Raw genomic sequence first — 18,357 nt, forward strand, 5'->3', positions numbered from 1 at the left:
TTCATGAACAAGTACAAACGAGCATATTTAAAAGAGATTGAAAAGAGATTTAAAAGAACGTCTTGCTAAACTTTTTTGTATGTGGGTTAAATGTATATTCTGTGTTACATGTACTCTTTTCCATTCTTTATCATTTTCTTATTCTTTTCCCCCTTGTTTCCTAAACACGTTGTGCCTGTGTGTAAACTAGTGAGGTAGCCATTGAAGCCTATTAGCCTTGAATAAAGCGCACATAACACATTTGAGAGGCGGCATATTGACAAATTATTTTTGGAGTTTGCATAATTGTTTTATTTTGAAGTTTTTAATCGGATGTTCGTCGTTCTTCGAGGTAGAGACTACGGTGGAGGCTTGAGTTGTACGAAGAACTTCCCATGGTAATAACACCTACGTTATCCTATATTATTTGAGTAATATAAGGGTGTTTTGGCTTGTTCGCGTCTCTTTTATATGTCTGTTTGTTTGTTGTAAAGAACGCTGTTGTTGCTTTATTTTTCTTGACTTCCCTGTGGTTGTCGTATTCATCCTCTCTCTTTCCCTCTGTGTTTCAAGCACCTGAACAGAAAAAATAAATACATAACGTTTCGACGACTTCCAGTTTATCTGGGTGATCCTTCGCCTTTCACTCCGTCTTTTTACCGTCTCAGAAACAGTGTTTCACATTAGCCTTATCTGGCTTTTGTTTTTATCTTTCACTTGTTGGCCACCAGATAGCACAGTTGCATTTTGTCAAGTCTGTTTGCAGTGTGCACTTGTTTTCAGTTCCAGTGTTGTTTCAATCCTAGCGTGTTATAACTCAACAGATGACATCCTCTACATTTTTGGTACTGCTGCTTCTTCAGTTCGACTTTGGACAAAGCTCCCATAAACATCTGCATGATGATCATTACATCGGACAGCAGCACAACCCTGAACACGACATGAATGTACTGCTGGGAGATGAGGTGGCTTTTTTTCATATTTTTTGCACTTTAGAGCTCCATTTCTATCCTTCATCCAGCATCTCCTCACTTTCTTGCCCTGCTTCTTTTACGCAGAGGACTAATGAGATAAAGAAACTCAGCCCAGCAGATCAGAAGATAAAAATGATGGATATTGTAAAGAAGATTGATACAAATGGTGACAATCTGCTAAGTGCAGGTATATTTGTGCTTCTCCCAGTAAAGCACAGACAAACAAAGGGGATTAATAATCACACTCAGGCTGTCTGTTTTATCCACAGAGGAGATTACTCTCTGGATTCAGCACGTCTACAGAAAATATGCTCTGGATGATGCGGAGGAGCGCTTCCCTGAGTTTGACACCAATAAGGATGGTGTTATAACATGGGAGGAATACAACACGGTGGCTCATAACCAGCTCTTTAGTTTTGATGACGATGTTGTTCTGGAGGATCCAGAGCAAGAGTCTCTTAGACATGTGAGCAGACTTTAACTCTCTTCTTACACATCACAGATTAATATATCAATCAGAACTCTAACACGGGCTCATACACCATGCAGCTCCATCGAAAGGAGAAAAGGCGCTTTGACTTTGCTGATGTGGATGGCACACCTGGCCTAAATGTGACAGAGTTTCTCGCCTTCACCCACCCTTCTGAAGTGGATCACATGGCTGTGAGACATTTAACTCCTAATCGTGCAAAACCTGATATGATAATGCATGTTTCCATCCACACTAAGTGTGCTCTTTGAGTTTCATGTGAAAAATCTATTGGGGTTTTCTTTTATTTTTCTAATAGGATTTTGCCATTGAGGATGTCTTGAGTGAATATGATACAGATAAAGATGGATTCATCAGCCTGAGTGAATTTATTGGAGACGTTCGCGGCGATGGTAAGGCTGAGATTAAACCAAGCATGCAGCCTTTTCGTTCTCTTTCTCGTCTGTGCAGTGTTAACATTTCTCTTTTTTCTATGTATATTTTTTTAATCAGATGGTGCCCCTTCGAAGTGGGAGATCGAAGAAACAGTGCGATTTAAAGAACTGTATGATCAAGATAAGGATGGCAAGCTGAATCGAGAGGAGCAGCTCCGCTGGATTGCACCGAACAGCTACGGATCAGCAAGAGAAGAAGTAATGTCTTCTATCATGTGCTCAGCTTTTTTTTCTTTTTTTTCTGTTTATAGTGGATAAAATAAAGAGTGAAATTATTATAAGCGCGACATTTTAGAAGAAGAACAAGTTTAAACTCCTGAGCTTCTAGCTTCCAATTGAAATTCGAAATAAAGAATTACTAAGGATTATGAATTATTAACAAAGCATTTAACCCTTAACCTCCTGAGATCTGATATCTTGTGTTTGCTTTTTTAATTTCCCCTGGATATTTGGGATTATGTGAATCTGTTAAGCGCCATCTTTTAACAGAAATATATGTGCAGTTTAAGATATGTCATATGGGGATGGGTTTATTTTAAAGTGTAAAAGAATAAAATCAATCAAATTGTGTATTTGACTAATTCTTCATTCTTTATTGAGCAGAATGAAGGATTAGGTGCAGAAAAGCTGATATCTAATGTCCCCATGTGAGGATGCAGGGTCTCAGGAGGCCAGCAGACCACTTAAGGTGAAAAATAGTAAACACTTGTGAGGGAGAGAAATGTTCTCTGAATAGCAGTGACTTATTTTAGTGCTGCAGATGAGATCATGTTGCAATAATAATGGTGATGCGTCTCTCAAATAGTTCCACACAAAGCCAAGACATACTTCTATTTAACTTTGATGCAGCCCAACAAATGTCCCATTTCTGCATAGACAGACAGGTCATATTCAAACTGAAACTTTAGCTGACCGTCCTGACCATGTCTACATGCCTAAATGCATGCATGCTGCTTAAATACTGCTGTCATGTGACAGTATATATTTGCATTGTTCGTTTGAACAGGTGTTCCAAACAAAGTGCACCTTCTGATACAGTAAACTAACATTACCAATTTGTATGATATTATAATAACAATAGAAGTTTATCAGAAAACCCTTAAGACACACCCAAACTTGCCTCACAGCGCACCATTTGTGACCTCATGTCCTAAGAGGTGCACATGCATCTCCTCCTCAATGTTGTAAGGCTTTTAAGACATGAAAATGTTTGCAACACTACAAGCAGCAAGGGTGACTTGCATCTGTGGCAATTTCCCATCAGCAGAGTTGCCATGCAAACAACCTGAGCACCATAACAGTCTCATATTGTGCAAATGTTTAACATCATCTACATCCACGTGGAAGTAAGCCTGCGTTTTGCAGGTTAAAGGATCGTACAGTGAATGGAAGAGGGATGTTTATTTTACGATAATTTTCTTAGCTTTTTTTTTATCTTTCTTTTTTTGATGGTCTAACCACACCTTTTAAAAGCATGCGTCATACCTAAAAATTAGGTCATGGAATATCCTGTATATTAGACCCTTCCTTGCCCAGAGGTCCTGGAAAATTTTCTTAAATTAATCCGCAGTTAAGGCTTCTTTTCTCTCCAAGATGATTTGGTAGCATATACACTGATATTTTTGCTCTCCTGCCATCAACAGGCTCTTCACCTCATCAAGGAAATGGACCTCGATGGAGATGGACAGATCTCAGAGGCTGAAGTTTTGAAAAATCAAGAAACATTCATGAACAGCGAAGTAACAGACTACGGCAGACATCTGCACCTGACACATGATGAATTATAACAGTCTCCTTTGGTTTAATGTAGAGCTGTTATTTGTTTCAGTAAATGATTTCATGTCGTTTTTTTCCTCCCTGTCTGTTATAGAAAGGTTGTGGTATTTACGTCACCCACCAATGATCTCAGCAGTCACAGATCCTTTGCGTGTTATATCTGATCTATTGTTCGGCTCGTGTACAATATGTTACAAAATGTGAACAAAAGCTGAAGACTTACACAACAGTACATGTTTGTGGGCAAAGTACTGGATTGCATAATGTTGTAGGGAATTCCTTGTATTACCCTTAAAGAGCAAGAAGCATCACAAAGTGGAATTTTCAGTTTTCATGAAAAAGTACTGAATCCAATTCACATTAAACAAAGCAGATTTTGTTTTGGTTGCATGCTACAGTTTTTTTTTTTTTAATAGTGTCCGCTATCACTTCAGCTTTTGGTAAGTGCTGACATGTTGCAGCTCTTCCTCATTTAAATCAAATGAGTAAGTGAGTGTGAGCTCCAGCATGAAGCTTCGCTTCCTGAATGTGTCATGATCTGTTTCACTTGTATCAAGCCACAGCCAGCTACGCTGCTTGGAGTTAGAAGTGGCTGAAAGTTGAGTGCACTCTACAGCTGGGACTATTTTTTTAATATACGGCCAGGATGACATTACAGTTTAAAGATGCCTTTTGGGTGAGTCGTTGTCCTGCTGCTAATTTTTCTTTACTTCTGGGTGCTTTGCATGTGCAGGAATAAAGTAGGCTACAGGTTTTATTGAACCGTGAAGCCAAACTTTCTGAAACTACATAATGTATCTGCACACTACTAAGCATGTACCAGAGATTTACTTAGTTTGTCATAGCCTCTCCATAGGTAGTTCACTCCTTTATCATTCAGCTTTTTTTTTTCTCATTTGAAAACACACTGAATTGTTACAGTAAGTGATGACCAGTGGAAGCATTTTTATATCTAGATTGTGGTCATCATGTCCAGTTTATCTAGACTGAAGTGTCACACGATGTAAAGGATTCTTTCTCAGCTCAACCTTTTCATAATAAATAAATAAAAAAGTGGCTCAGCACAGTTGAGGGCTTCTTTTTTCATCGGGCGGATACGAGGTCATTTTAGAACATCTATGTGCCACCGTGCTAAATACACGAGCAAAACCACAAGAACTGGGTTGTCAGAAAGAGCAATCAACTTGTATAACTTAGAAGGTTAACTTTATACCGCAAAGTTATGTGCTTCCTTATTTCTATCTACCTTATCTCAGTGTTTTATATGAATGTAGCTTCTTTTTTTTTTTACATGAATAGAGATGTTTGGTACTCTACCCACACGGTTGCTTTCCATTCAGAACCTGCTGTGAAAGAGTATATAATAGTTTCCATTCAAATGCTGGTGAGATGCACAGTGTGTGTCTCCATGGCAAAAAAAAAAAAAACAGTCTCAAAATATCTAAGCAAACCTCACTGATAGTCATTCAAATCCTCGGCTCCTCTCTAAAGGTGATCACTGATTTTTTAAACGTGGAGGAACAGGAACGTTTTCTTACAAATGAGCATGGTTTTGGATTCGTTTTTACTTTCATTCCAAAACTGAATATCGGTGTGTGATTTCTATTATGGCTGAGAACTTTGTTAGTGAGCATAGCTGGTGTTTTATCAACCCAGGGATCAGACTTCATCAGCAATGTTGGTTATGAGACGATTCTTCAGAGGCTTAATGATGGTCGGCGGACGTGCAAAGAATTGGAGGAACTCTTGAAAATGAGGTGGGCTCTATGATTTTGGCTAGATTTGTACATTTGAAAGTTATTGCATTAACATATGGCTGCATTTATTCCCAAATGTCAATGCAGAGCAACAGCAGAGGAGAAATATGGAAAAGAGCTTATCACCATTGCCCGCAAGGCCGGGGGCATGTATGAAATCTGGTAGGTATCAGGTAGAAATTGCTTATCACTATACTTACTGCATCTAAGCAATAATTCTCTGTAATAAGAAAAACTCGGCGCTTTTTTTTTTTTTTTAATAAATGATCTTTGTTTTATTTTCACAGCACTTTGAGAGCATCGTTTGATGAAATGAAAACACGTAAGCAAAAGATATCACATTATTTTACCAAAGCCGTTGTTACCCGGTCCATCCTTCATGTTCTTAGCCCCATGTCTTGTCCCTTTTCAGAAATTGAAAACATCGGAAATTTGCACATTCAGTTGTCTGGGCTCCTAAAGGAGGAGGTGAAGAGAATGGAGACCTTTAGAGAGCGACAGAAAGAACAGCGGAAAAAGGTGCCCATTTGAATGCTCATCTTGTTTGCATAAGCAGGATATTTTTATTTATTTATTTTTTTGGTTGCTTCTCTGTGTGATTTCCTGGTAACAGCAATGACTTTTGTTCTCAATTCTTAGTATGAAGTCATCATGGAGAAGGTCCAGAAGACAAAAGTCTCTCTCTACAAGAAAACATTAGAGGTGAGCTCAGCTCTTGCTATCATGATGACAGACCACAGGTTTGTGGTAGTTATTGTTTTTACTTTCACAGACACATGATGGTTTGAGCTTGAGTGAGGACATTTATTATTCATTACATAAAAGGCTTTAAATAGAATGAACAATGTCATTGACGTTTCTCTGTAAGGCCTGTCGGGCCTTGGGCCTCACTGTAACCCTAAAGCATTGTTGTGCATGTTTTAAAAGGCAAATTGTTTAAAAAGTCAATACAGCATATAAAAAAGGGGGCAGATTTTGCACCCTTGTGTTACACTGTAGATAAACAAAGATGCCTGTTCTCTGCTGAGAGGAAGGAAGTGAGTGAACTATTTTGTTTCTCCGGGTGCACATGCTTGACATCTCTTTTTTTCTTTCTTTTTTTTGACTAAACCCCCTCCAACTGTCTCTTCCCTCCACCTCCCACTCCCTTTCCTGTCAAGGCCTCATAAAGCAAGGTTTTAATGAGCAGTGCATGGGTTTTGTAGTTTCACATGGTTTCGGTTTGATTTCTCTTCCAGTCCAAAAGATCCTATGAGCAGCGCTGCAAAGAGGCAGATGAGGCAGAGCTAACGGCTGAGAAGCTGGGCACCGCCCCCACAGCCACCCCCAAACAGATTGAAAAGGCAGGTTTGCTCTACTGTGTGATTATTTGACCAAACTGTTGTTTTTGTTCCAGTTCACCCGTTTCAGTCTGAGCAAAGTCATTTCCCCATCAGTAAATATGATTTTTACATTGCTAAATAAGCTTGAGTTGACTCTGTTTATAACCTTTTAATGAATAATCATTTCAACAGTAGAACTGCAGGAAACATTTTTTTCAGACTCACTGGTGCATGTGGATTAATAGTTTCAGGTTTTATTCTTGTCAGAGTTGTCAATGATTCCAAGCATTAGTATTGGCATCAAGCATCAAGCCAAGCTTGTATGTACACGTTTTTAAATTTAGGGCGAGCTTAGAAAAACTTCAGCAGAGGAACATAAAAGAAAAAAAAAGTTTTCTAGAGTTAAACTCTGAATCTACATCATTCCGAGCAAAGTAGTTTAAATATCTGACTGACTAACAATAAGAGTGTCTTACGCACTGGCATTTAGTCACTAACAATATCTATGATATTCCAATTGAAAGCATGAAAAAACTTTACACAGAGAAATACAAAAAACGGTGAAGATTTACTAAGAAATCAGGAACTGGGTACTTTTTGTAAAACTTGGGATCATTGAGTGTTAATGAGTTACTAGAGAACATATAATTTATTAACTGAGGATTAGCTGATTATGTCAAGTGTTAGAATGACTTCCTGAACAATTTATTGTTGCTTAAGTCCAAACTGGCTGCCTATTTGTCTAAAACTTGACACATTAGTTCCTCTTTTTGTGAAAAAAAAAAAAAGAACAGAAATAGACACTTTTAAGTTGTATTTTAAGTAAACTGATACATCTCACTATTTCATATTCTGTATAGTTTTTCATATTTATATCCTGTTCATATCCTGTACATAGCTTGTACTCACTACAGCCTGTACATACTTATAGTTATAAAATATTCACAACATGCTTCATACCGTGTACATTATAAAATACCATAAGAGACCCATTTCTGTAATATACTTACATATCTATATTATTGCTAATATATATTGTAATATATCTATATCACTAAAGCACTTCTGGATGGATGCAAACTGCATTTCGTTGCCCTGTACCTGTGCATGTGCAATGACAATAAAGTTGAATTCTATTCTATTCTAACAAGTTACTGTTATTACTATTACTATGTTAATACTGTTCCCCTATTGCTTCACGATTTTGATTAATAAGGTAATAATTTGGTGTCACTTATTGGCTGAGTCAGTGTTAATCAAAACCTAATTAGTTTTATGTTGATATCCATCCATCCATCCCATTCCATTTTTCCATTTTATTAAAACTGAATCCTCTTGTTTGATTTTATTGTTTGAGTAACTATAAGCTGTGGGTTTATATGTGCGTTTATATTAATTGTGGTATTATCATTATTATAATTTTTTGTGTCTCATATTTTTGCTCTTTTTTATTTATCAGATGAACAACAAATCCAAACAGTGGAGAGAGGCTGCAGAAGAGGCTGGTAAGGACAACTAATAAGCAAAATTAAGTAGGATGTTTGAAATGCAGGTAGGAAACTGACAAGACATGATATTTTTTTTTAGGTTGGTGCTCCTATGAACTTCGCTTTTACTTGAAGACACGATAAATAGCTCAAAGTGCAGCTATTTATTTTATATTCAGGATAAACTGAACATTAAAACTCAAAATGTTTACTTTGGTTTTTGCATTTTGCTCATTTTTCCTTTAGAGAAACAGTACACGACAAACATTGAACAGCTTGACAAGATCCGTCAAGAGTGGGAATCGACTCACACTGACACATGCGAGGTATGCTTTTAAAATGTGCATTTTCTCTCTCTTTCTCTCTCAAATTGAAACGGCACGCTATGGCTTAATATTTTTCTAGAATATACTGCTATTTGTATATTTATAGAATATACAAATAGCAGTATTTGAGGCCTGCTTTGCCTTTGAGCGAGTGTAATACTTCCCATTCACAGAGGATAGTGACACATAGTGAGTCACTAATGTGCCCAGAACATTTCCGGGCAATAAGACCTCTCTTTATGTGATAAGATCAACAAAGCTGAACTAACCATTCAACAACTTCACACAACCCTATAAGAACACTTGCAGATGTCAACTCATAACACATTTACATACAAATGAAAACCCATGCTCAAATATATCTAAAAAAATGTTTGTTTGTTTGTTTTTGGGGTGGCAGGGGCAAGGTACTAAAACCTGTACTTTGAGCTCACCGAAGGCTTAAGTTTCCACTTGTGCAGGAAGCTGCTAGTTGCAACACTTTATTTTTAAGACTATATAAATACAGTTTCTAGCCTCAACATAAGTGTCCACTCAAACTGCTCTTTTGTAGATATTTCAGCAGCAAGAAGAAGACCGCATCAGTGTCGTTAGAAATGCCTTGTGGGTGCATTGTAACCACTTATCAATGCAATGTGTGAAAGAAGATGAGGTGAGTGCAGCTGCTTTTCATTCACCTGAATTGGACAGAGAGGTAGCATGCTTACAATGTTTTCTGGACAAACTGTTCTTTCAGTGCTATGAAAATGTGAGGAAGTCGCTGGAAATGTGTGACATCGTCACAGACAACAACGGCTTTGTTGAGATGAAAAGCACTGGCTCAACCCCCCCAGGTAGGTATTCAACCTGCTGCCTTCCTGATTTGGATTTGAATATGTTCTAAGCTGAACATTTTAATATTATCTTTCAACTCTAAAGCATGCGACGGAATGCTTAGCAGAGGAAACAGGAAAGATGAATGGTGTACCAGGCTACTGGATCTGTAAAAACAGATTTTTCTTTCTTTCCACAGCTCCAGTTGAATATCAAAATTACTACGATAAGAATCCTACAGCTGAGAGAAACGGCGGAGTTGGATTTGTTGGAGTCATGAAGAGGTTAGATTGTCACCACATCAAGAGAATAATAAACATAGCTTGTACTTCTTGCTCAATATCTTTTGTGTATCCCTTACTGAATACTTTCCTCAATTTCTAGGTTTTCAAATCTTCTGCAGGGGAACTGTTCCAGTGGCTCGAAAGTAAACATCAACGAAGGAGTTCCCCAGTCTGCAGGTAAAGTACCATCGTGTTGGGATGACACTGCAATTTCTTACTGGAAGTAAACAAATGTGCAAGTCTTTTAATCTTGGTAACAAACGGTGTAGAACAGCTCTAAGTTCTTCTTTATACAAATGATTTCCAAGCTCGGGAATGAACACAAGGTTGTGCTTATGACGTTATAGTGGGAAATGTGGAAGCAGAGCAGCGAATCTGACACAGTACAAGTTTTGATTCCAAATTTTTTAAAAAAGTCCTTAATTAGAGCCTAACTGGTTCAGTTGGTGAAAGAGTACATCAGCTGATGTTATCTGGCTGTGGGGTCAGAACAAGGGAATGGTAATACTGCTGCACACCGCACCAAAAACTAAATGACCTGATCAGATGTGTACTTTGAGCTAAATATTGTGAGTGTGTGTGCTATACACAGTAGCGGGGTGGCTGTGGCTCGGGTGGCAGAGCAGATCAGCTACTGATCGGAAGGTTGGTGGGTCGATCCTTGGCTTCCCCAGTCTGCATGCCAAATATCCTTGGCATGCATACTAACCCCAAGTTGCCTTCCGATGCGTTCATCGGAGTATGAATGTAGTTTAGTTTGCACTTGAGTTTAGAAGTGAATGAGGCATGTTGTATAGAGCGGTTTGATTACTCCGGCGGAGTAGAAAAGCAATACATAAGAATGAGTCCATTTAACATGTGATGTGTCTTTAGGAGAAACATCAGATGGAGTATATGCGTCCATTCCTGGATTCCAGGCGTCCCAAATGGGAAGTGATGAATACAAGGCGATATACGACTATGTGGCACAGGTCAGGTTCTGGGCACGGATTTTTAACTTCTACATAAGACATTTTCATGGCTCTAACATAGTAAAATAGGTGTTAGAGTAACATTATTTGCAAATCTTTGCATTTTAGTTCTAAGCATTTTGACTGATTTGAAAGATCACCCTTTGATTGTTTCTGTACCTGTTTAGGGAGAGGATGAACTCCCTCTATCTGTTGGAGATATTGTGATTGTCTTGGAACAAGGTGAAGATGGCTGGTGGACAGTGAAAAGAAATGGTATTTCTGGACTGGTTCCAGGCTCGTATCTTGCTAAAGAATGAGTCTAACAGCCGTATGTAGGACTGTGTAACTGCTACATTTCTGTGTACCTATTGTAAAGACTATGGAATAGAATAACCCCAGAGCTTCATCTTATCCGCCATTACCTTTCTGTTGTAAGTATCACTGAAGCACCTGTAGGATTTAGAATTTTGACACCCTGTTATGGAGAGAAATCAGTCTCAAAGGTGTCACAGATGTGCATCTACAAGCACAAACTAGGATGTATAAATGTGTGTATAAATTTTAAGAATGCACAAATGTGTGCTCTACACCCAAATACAAAGCCATTTGAACACATTTAAAAATATTTTATATTAGTTTATTATTCTTGAATAAATGGTGATCATGCATGCACAAATTTTAAAGCTTGACTTTACAGATCTGATCATTTACACTTTCAAAAAGCTTCCTCTGCTTACAGGTGTCAATTAAATGACCGTAATCTAATAAGGACAGATCATGTCAGGTGTGCAATTGGGGTATGAGATACTTCTCATTTCTTTCAGCAGTGCACAGATCCATAAATGCATGTTGTTTTTAAATGCTAGAATAAAAACTGGGACATTTGGGTTTTCTGCTTATTCCTATCCTAATTCAAATAAATCAGGTGTATTTTCTAAATGAAGAGAATAGCTTGTTAGCCCTCGACTAGAACACAAACCAATTACAGATGCTATACAGACTGATGCATAGCATATGCTAAAGTAGTAAAACCTACAAGCTAATATAGGCTAATAGTTAAACCTATAAAGTAGTTCACAAGTGAAGCAAAATAAAACAGACAAGTCACAAAGACATCTGCTTTAAAAGCAAAAAAAGGGGGAAATAGAAGTAAAAAATTATTGTATTTCTTTGTGCAGATATCCTTTGTGCAGAGTCCCTGACCCAATATCTGCTACTGGTACTAAGAGTTCAAAGTTATAGCTGGAAGAAATGTTTGCAAAACGTGCAGGAAGCCAGCACACTGCGACATCTTAACACGCATAATTTAGAGGGTTGCTGGTAAAGGGCCCAGTGTGAACAATTTCAACAGCACCGCTTTCAACATCCTGTGAAAGCTGAAGATGCTGTGACAGAGCCTCAGCTAAAACTATTCTTGACCACATACAAAACAAGATAGCAAATATCCAGTAGTGTGTATTGCAGTCTCACCCCAGTGTACTTCAGTGGAACCTGTGAAGGGAGAAGTGACGTCACCCTATATTTTAAGTAAACACAAACAAAGAGTACAGTGGGGTTTTTTTGTTTTTTTTTACCTGCAGATTTTAAAAAATCCTTTCTAGGACAGTTTGTGTATGTTTTTAACAGACTTGAGGAATCAGAACCATGAAAGGGAAACTAACTGGAAAGACAGTTAGTAGTTGACAGTGGTACAACGCATCAAGCCTCCACAAAACATTATTCCCCAGTGTTCTGCATAAGCCACAGTGAAATCAAACTTTTTAATTAATCTTAGACTCGTGCATGACTGTTAATGAACTATTTTAAACCACCTTGCACATGGGGTCAACAATGACAGCCATATTTTACTCAGCTTAGTCAAATACCCACACATCTAGCTGATTTCTCTCCATTTTAAAACGGGAGTGTACCGGTTAGTTAAGAGCCTCAAAAGTAAAGCGAAAGACACTAAAGATGAAAGATTTTAGGACTAATAAACTAAACACATAATCCTAAAATTGATTGAATGTGAGCAATAGTGCAATTTATTTTCAACAAATTCAGCTGTTCAGGAATAACAGTCTATACTTGACTGCTTATTTGTTAATTACACTTATAGATATGTCTTATTAGTGTCATATTTAAAGTGCATGTGTTTTTGTAAGTTTATTATGAATAGTTTATTCATAATAAACTATGACATACTATTATTAAAGTTCTCACTTCAAATACTTAAGCCTAATGAAAACATAAAATCAAAATGGCTTGTGAATAAAAAATTAATGCTAGGAGCTAATTGACATCTGCAGATGCCAAAATGCTGACAGTTCACGATCACTCATTAGGCTTACATTAATGTTAGTTTAGACGAATAACCGTGACCATTTATTAATCTTCATAGGCTGCTGAGTAGTATCTGTAATAGATAATCGTATGTGTTCTAGATGAGAGGTGATGATTGTATTTTGTTTATTTAGAAAAAAAAAAAAAAAAAAAAAAGGTTATTTGAAGTCATGTAGGAAGCCCAGATGTCCCACTCGCACTCAAATGCAGCATGTGTTTGGGGCTGAAAGAGTGAAGTGCAAACATTATCAGATTTGTGATTTGTGGGTAAAGTGTTTTCTGTTTGGGTGTGAATTGGAGCACGAATTTGTAAATTTCTAAATTGCACACAAATCATTGTACATTAGATTTAAATTTTTAATTTATGCTTTTGAGGCTAAAAAGGGAAAGATTAAAAATGAGAACATCAGCAGGACAGTTCAGAGCAGTTTAGAGAAACTTAGGAGAAGATGTAATGGATGTAGTGAAGGAGGAGACGCAGAGGGTGGTCACATCATACACATTTGTGAAACTTGTGAGACTCATTTCTCTTTACAGCTCCTAGTGGCAGCAATATAAAAGCCTGTGGAAGTAATGCATACTATACAAAATGTAAAAAAAGGCCTTTGTATATTTTCAATGTGCAGATAATTGTAGTCTGAACACAAGTGCATGTAACGCATTTATTTATATTTATTAAATTGAACTGAAAAGACAAACCTTCTATTGTTTTTTTTTGTTTGTTTGTTTTTTTTAAAAACACCGTTAGCTTTATGATTGCAGTAAATACTATTACTGTGTTTTATTAGAACAGTCTATTCTTAGATTATGTGGCTAACAACTCTTTGCTCTCTGGTTTCTGATTACGCAGGAGTGGGTGTTGCTGCAAAGTTTTTCTCAGGTAAATAAAGCAGAGATATTTACCAGAAATCATATGAGTCTAAAATCGTAATTTCTTTTGACACCAGTGTCTTCTGACCTTTTGACTCTTTGATAGCAACAAGAACAAACACAAACCGGAAAACATTCGATTTAATTTTAAATATGCTGCAATTACATTCTGGAGTCTTGCCGCTGCTACATTTTAGCAAGTCATGTTCTAAAACTACCATTGGTAGACTGCAAACAGAAAGGGACAAAGTCAATGCATTACACTCCAAATACTAAAAGGACTGATTCAAAAGATAAAGCTCAAATAAGTAAAAGCCAGTGAAGTTACACAGTTTACACACAAAAACATGCAGTGACCTTTACTTCTACTGCAGTTTAAGTATTTCTTGACAGAATACTGCTGATGAAAAATAAAGTTTAAAACGTACGTGAGCTGCAGGAGTAGTTCTCATAGTAGAATAGTAGTAGCAGTAGTAATAGCAGTTGAAGTACAAGGTCAATTATATTCTTTCTTTCAAGTACATGACAGATTTAAAAAAAAAAAAAAAAAAATACAATGTGTTAGCCGTATATATAGTGCAAAAAATAAGAGGGAACTGCACTACACACATAAAAACTCTGAACATAACCAAACCGGGTTTCAGTTGGTATAAGCGGGGCCTTCCAACCACAATGCTTTCCACAGAGCAAATAATGCCAACGTTTCAATCTCAATGACCTTTATAAAGAATTTGGACAACAGCTTTTTGGAAAAAAAAAACCAAAAAAAAAAAACCAAACAGGTAAAACACACAAGTTAACTTGGTTAGTGCGTTAAGGTTAGTGTGGTAATAGATTATTTCATCCTCTCACCTATAAATCCTTAATTAATGTTATGGTGAGAAATGCTTTCTCTTTATGCATAGGTGCCCCCTGTAACTAGCAGCTCGTAGGCAGGATCCCGGCTTCTCCGGCACAGCACGACACATGCACACAGCATCCCCAGCATCTAAAGGAAATGCAACACTCAGTTAAAAGTACTCACACATTATAAGGTGGGAAGTCCTGCAACGTATAGCAGCACGTATTATACCAGACTTTAAAATATGTGTTGTTTTCATCATGGAACACTGGCACTGTGGTCGTTGCCTTTGAATAGCTTGACACTTCTGCTTCTAACGCTTAGAAAAGGTATGCCAAAATCATTTTACATCATAGGCCACATGCAGCCCACATTACAGAAAATGTATTAATTAAAAATTAGGGGCCGGATTTGACCTGGGCCTTACAATTGACACCTTTGACTTACAGCATGGTAAGTGCAAATACGTTTTTACCAGTGAGGAACTGGTTTCTTGGGAGTAGGTGGTGTGAAGCTGAAGCCTGTCACCTGCTACTCCATACTAAAAGTCATTTGAAATATAGATACCCAGTTCTGAGTAACCAGCTGTAATATTCAAAATATTAATAAAATATTAATAAAATATTCATGGTATACCTAATAAGCAATCTTCTTCCTGAGTTAAATACCTGCATGGCAGCAAATGTCAGCGCAGTCCAGATGACATACATCATGATCTCCTGTAGTTTCTTCACAACAAGTGCTTCACAACCCTATAGAAGCATATAATATACATATTTAGATGAATATACAAGAAGAAGCTGTCACGTTAAAAATAAATAAATAAATAAATAAATAAATAAATGTGTATCCAGCATGACAACTTGTGAGGAGATAAGAGATTGTTTACTTCTTGGTAGAGAGCTTCAGGATGAGTAAGAGACCCCGTACAGGTTCCAATGTTAGATTTGCAGCAGCTGATGGGTACGCTGTTGTTTTTTGATTTTTCATACCAGCGTGTGTGCTGCCAGTCTGAGTAATTGTGAATCCCACAACACTGAAGCTAAAGATAAAGAATCAAAAGTAATGTCAATTTCTTGCAAATACACATAAAAAACAAAACAAAACACACCACACACAAAAGAGACAGACAGCTGATAAAGAGAATATGATTTTTATCCTCACCTGTCTCTGAACATAGTCAATGGCGCGGCTCTGGGCGTTGCTATTTGTGCCGTTGTACTCATCATAAACTTTCATAATAGAACTATTAACTTCATTTTCAACCTGGGAAGAGTTTTAAAAAAAAAAAAGAAAAAAAAAAAAAAGGTGAGAGCTAAGCGTTTGTTGACACATCTTCTTGAACAAATCAACTTTACACCAGAGTCACTTAATAGAATTTTCAGCGGTTGACTGGCTGGGTGTTATCAGAGAGATCTACTGTGCTAAAGGCTCAGAAAAAAACCAAACAAACATGTAGCAAGCTGTATTTGACTTCCTCACCTTTGCTCTGTAAATGTATCCAAGAACCACCACTGCCACTTCTGTCATGAAAACCAACAGGAGAATGACGACAAACTGTGGATTGAATTTCAAGATTAAAGACAAAGGGACAGTTGTCAAAAAGGTTATCTTTGGTCTGGTTTAAGTTACACTCACCCTACCTGTTAATTCATGCTTGGTGTTTTGCATTCAGGGCACTATATAATGCATCGTGAACTACACCTTTAATATTTAGCACACTCTTTAAACTGGTTTACTGACCGATGTAAGTCCACAGTAGCTCTCCCTCACTGTAGCGCAGCATCCAATTAGCCCAATGATGAATAGAAGGGCTCCAACTGCAATGATGATCACCGCTGGGATAAGAGTGTACACATCTTCAAAGAAGTGATCATAATCATCATATGTAATGAAGACATAGGCTCCAACATAGCAAAGGATACCAGCAGCGGCCTGTGGGTGACAAGAAAAAAAACAACATTACAATAAATAGTATCCATTCAGGTATTATGTTTCAATTTACTCAATTCAGAGTCAAGGGCCTATCTCAGCAGTCACTGGGTAAAAAGCTAACACAGAGAGACAAACAACCATTCACGCTTAACCTAACCCCCTTTAAACTGTATGAGAAAGAGACAGGCGAGAACATGCTAATTCTGCATATAAAGGCCCCAGCCTGGATTTGAACCTAACGCATTCTCGCTGTGAAGCAACCGTGCTGCAGCGATTAGCACAATAAGTGTATTGCCACCGTGGCAACAGACCTTTGCCATAGGGCCGTTTCACATGTGTCTTAGTGCACTAGGTATGAACTCTAATTCTTAAAAACAACATGCTAGGATCGGTTTTACATAACTACTGTACAGTTAATCAGCACTAACTGTCCTCATCCCCAGAGACTATCATGTACAATACAGTGGACCTTAACATTATACTCCAGTACATTTCAAAGAAACATGCTGAGAGTTAGATTTACTTTGTAGCCACGTCCAACAAATAAAATAAAAAGAAATAATGCATCTGCTTAAACTTCTGTTAAAGTTCTTAAGTTATGATAACACAGCAATATCTATGTCACACAAGTACACAAAAAGGTAGCTTCACTTCAGGAAGCAACATAGCAAACAGATCTTTTAATATAAAACGTAATGACACATGGTTCATGTAATATAAGCTCATAGCGGAAACCTAAATATCTCATCAGCAATAGTCACGTTTTTGGGCTGCCTCTTGAAGCTAGCCCGTCACTAGTGAGACAAAGGTCGCAGCAAGCTAAGCAGCTGGCGGCACACAAACACACAGCTAGCTACAGCCGGTTAAATGTGACGCACGTTTAAAACCGACATAAACCTCCAAACTTACCCAAAAAATCAGGTTTAGAAAGACCAACACCGTCTTCGACGATGTGATGCCACACTGCCCCATCGTCAACACGAGTTTTTAAAGCTGTTCGTTTCGGAAAAATAATGTAGGTTTCTAGTCAGACATCTCCCAGCTGGCCCCACCATTCACTCTCCATAACCTTAACAACACACCGTTGGACAGCTGCCTGCGACACAGCGCCCCCAACAGCAGAACTGCGACAACACACCCTGCACAAACACACAAGTTAACCACGCCCCCGAAATGGTGACTGGTGCCTTAAAGCTTACTGTCCGGTTTATCTGACCAGCCTTTAAGCAATATTCTTTTCAAGCCAAGAAGCTATTATTGTGTTACAAATGATAAAAATGTAGCAAATGTTAAAAACCCGACATATCAATTTTATTTATATATAAAGCTGCTAGTTGCCATCTAGTGGTATGACATAAACTCACCGCCACTTTGTTAGGTACACTTCTACACCTGCTCGTTAATGCAAATATGAAATCAGCCTCTATTACATGATAGAGTAACTCTGAACGTGGCATGGTTGTGTAGAGGTGGATCTATACTGTTTTATCTGCCCTTTAAACTGAGTCAGTAATCAGATAGGCAGTCTTTTTTTTCAAACTTGCTGTGCCGACATAATTGTTTGAATCAACATGGATCAGATTTTTCTATCTGCATGTTTCCACAGGACAATGTGCATCCTAAAATGCATGCCCTGTACCGCATTTGCAGACACCTCATGGAAAATACGCCCACTGGCCAATTCATTAGGTACACCTGTTCAACAACTTATTCACGCAAATACTTAATCAACCAATCACATGGCAGCAACTCACACACCACCTGCGGAAGTTCAAACTGAGCATCAGCATGCGA

General features: G+C 37.8%; 3 protein-coding genes across 5 annotated transcripts; 2 read left to right on the forward strand and 1 right to left on the reverse strand.

Annotated features, from left to right (window-relative positions):
- The first annotated feature begins 298 nt into the window (after positions 1-298).
- On the forward strand, positions 299-4,717 carry rcn2 (reticulocalbin 2). Of its 2 annotated transcripts, XM_026175941.1 has the most exons (9): positions 299-377; positions 804-944; positions 1,038-1,140; positions 1,223-1,419; positions 1,503-1,616; positions 1,742-1,835; positions 1,936-2,075; positions 2,481-2,565; positions 3,521-3,582. In XM_026175941.1, exons 1-8 carry the CDS (start codon positions 375-377, stop codon positions 2,526-2,528), a joined length of 840 nt encoding a protein of 279 aa, XP_026031726.1. In that variant the 5' UTR covers positions 299-374; the 3' UTR covers positions 2,529-2,565; positions 3,521-3,582. The 2 variants fall into 2 exon arrangements, with proteins under 2 accessions (XP_026031726.1, XP_026031725.1); XM_026175940.1 differs by lacking the exon at positions 2,481-2,565 and having other exon boundaries at positions 3,521-4,717.
- pstpip1a (proline-serine-threonine phosphatase interacting protein 1a) lies at positions 4,269-11,278 on the forward strand. 2 transcript variants are annotated; one of them, XM_026175939.1, is made up of 15 exons: positions 4,269-4,329; positions 5,310-5,410; positions 5,498-5,572; positions 5,698-5,732; positions 5,823-5,929; positions 6,050-6,112; positions 6,649-6,753; positions 8,192-8,237; positions 8,466-8,545; positions 9,099-9,197; positions 9,282-9,378; positions 9,558-9,642; positions 9,743-9,819; positions 10,516-10,613; positions 10,781-11,278. In XM_026175939.1, exons 1-15 carry the CDS (start codon positions 4,300-4,302, stop codon positions 10,910-10,912), a joined length of 1,230 nt encoding a protein of 409 aa, XP_026031724.1. In that variant the 5' UTR covers positions 4,269-4,299; the 3' UTR covers positions 10,913-11,278. The 2 variants fall into 2 exon arrangements, with proteins under 2 accessions (XP_026031724.1, XP_026031723.1); XM_026175938.1 differs by having other exon boundaries at positions 5,698-5,929.
- A 2,632-nt stretch (positions 11,279-13,910) lies between these two features.
- On the reverse strand, positions 13,911-17,692 carry tspan3a (tetraspanin 3a). The gene is made up of 7 exons (XM_026175943.1): positions 17,473-17,692; positions 16,372-16,563; positions 16,111-16,185; positions 15,793-15,894; positions 15,518-15,670; positions 15,297-15,380; positions 13,911-14,775 (listed from the first exon to the last, which is right to left on the reverse strand). Exons 1-7 carry the CDS (start codon positions 17,533-17,535, stop codon positions 14,683-14,685), a joined length of 762 nt encoding a protein of 253 aa, XP_026031728.1. The 5' UTR covers positions 17,536-17,692; the 3' UTR covers positions 13,911-14,682.
- Positions 17,693-18,357: the final 665 nt, after the last annotated feature.

Source organism: Astatotilapia calliptera, chromosome 7 (genome assembly GCF_900246225.1).
Source record: "Astatotilapia calliptera chromosome 7, fAstCal1.2, whole genome shotgun sequence".
NCBI lineage: Eukaryota > Metazoa > Chordata > Actinopteri > Cichliformes > Cichlidae > Astatotilapia > Astatotilapia calliptera.

What these genes read in the sequence shown, in the direction of transcription:
- rcn2 (XM_026175940.1), top strand. An exon ending in ATGTACTGCTGGGAGATGAG is followed by an intron (nt 945 to 1,037) that starts GTGGCTTTTTTT and finishes TCTTTTACGCAG; the next exon opens with AGGACTAATGAGATAAAGAA. An exon ending in TGACAATCTGCTAAGTGCAG is followed by an intron (nt 1,141 to 1,222) that starts GTATATTTGTGC and finishes TTTTATCCACAG; the next exon opens with AGGAGATTACTCTCTGGATT.
- pstpip1a (XM_026175938.1), top strand. Translation starts at nt 4,300, where the DNA reads ATGACATTACAGTTTAAAGATGCCTTTTGG. An exon ending in CTCACACTGACACATGCGAG is followed by an intron (nt 8,546 to 9,098) that starts GTATGCTTTTAA and finishes GCTCTTTTGTAG; the next exon opens with ATATTTCAGCAGCAAGAAGA. An exon ending in TTTGTTGGAGTCATGAAGAG is followed by an intron (nt 9,643 to 9,742) that starts GTTAGATTGTCA and finishes CTCAATTTCTAG; the next exon opens with GTTTTCAAATCTTCTGCAGG.
- tspan3a (XM_026175943.1), bottom strand. Translation starts at nt 17,535, where the DNA reads ATGGGGCAGTGTGGCATCACATCGTCGAAGACGGTGTTGGTCTTTCTA. An exon ending in TTCTAAACCTGATTTTTTGG is followed by an intron (nt 16,564 to 17,472) that starts GTAAGTTTGGAG and finishes TGTCACCCACAG; the next exon opens with GCCGCTGCTGGTATCCTTTG. An exon ending in GATACATTTACAGAGCAAAG is followed by an intron (nt 15,895 to 16,110) that starts GTGAGGAAGTCA and finishes AACTCTTCCCAG; the next exon opens with GTTGAAAATGAAGTTAATAG.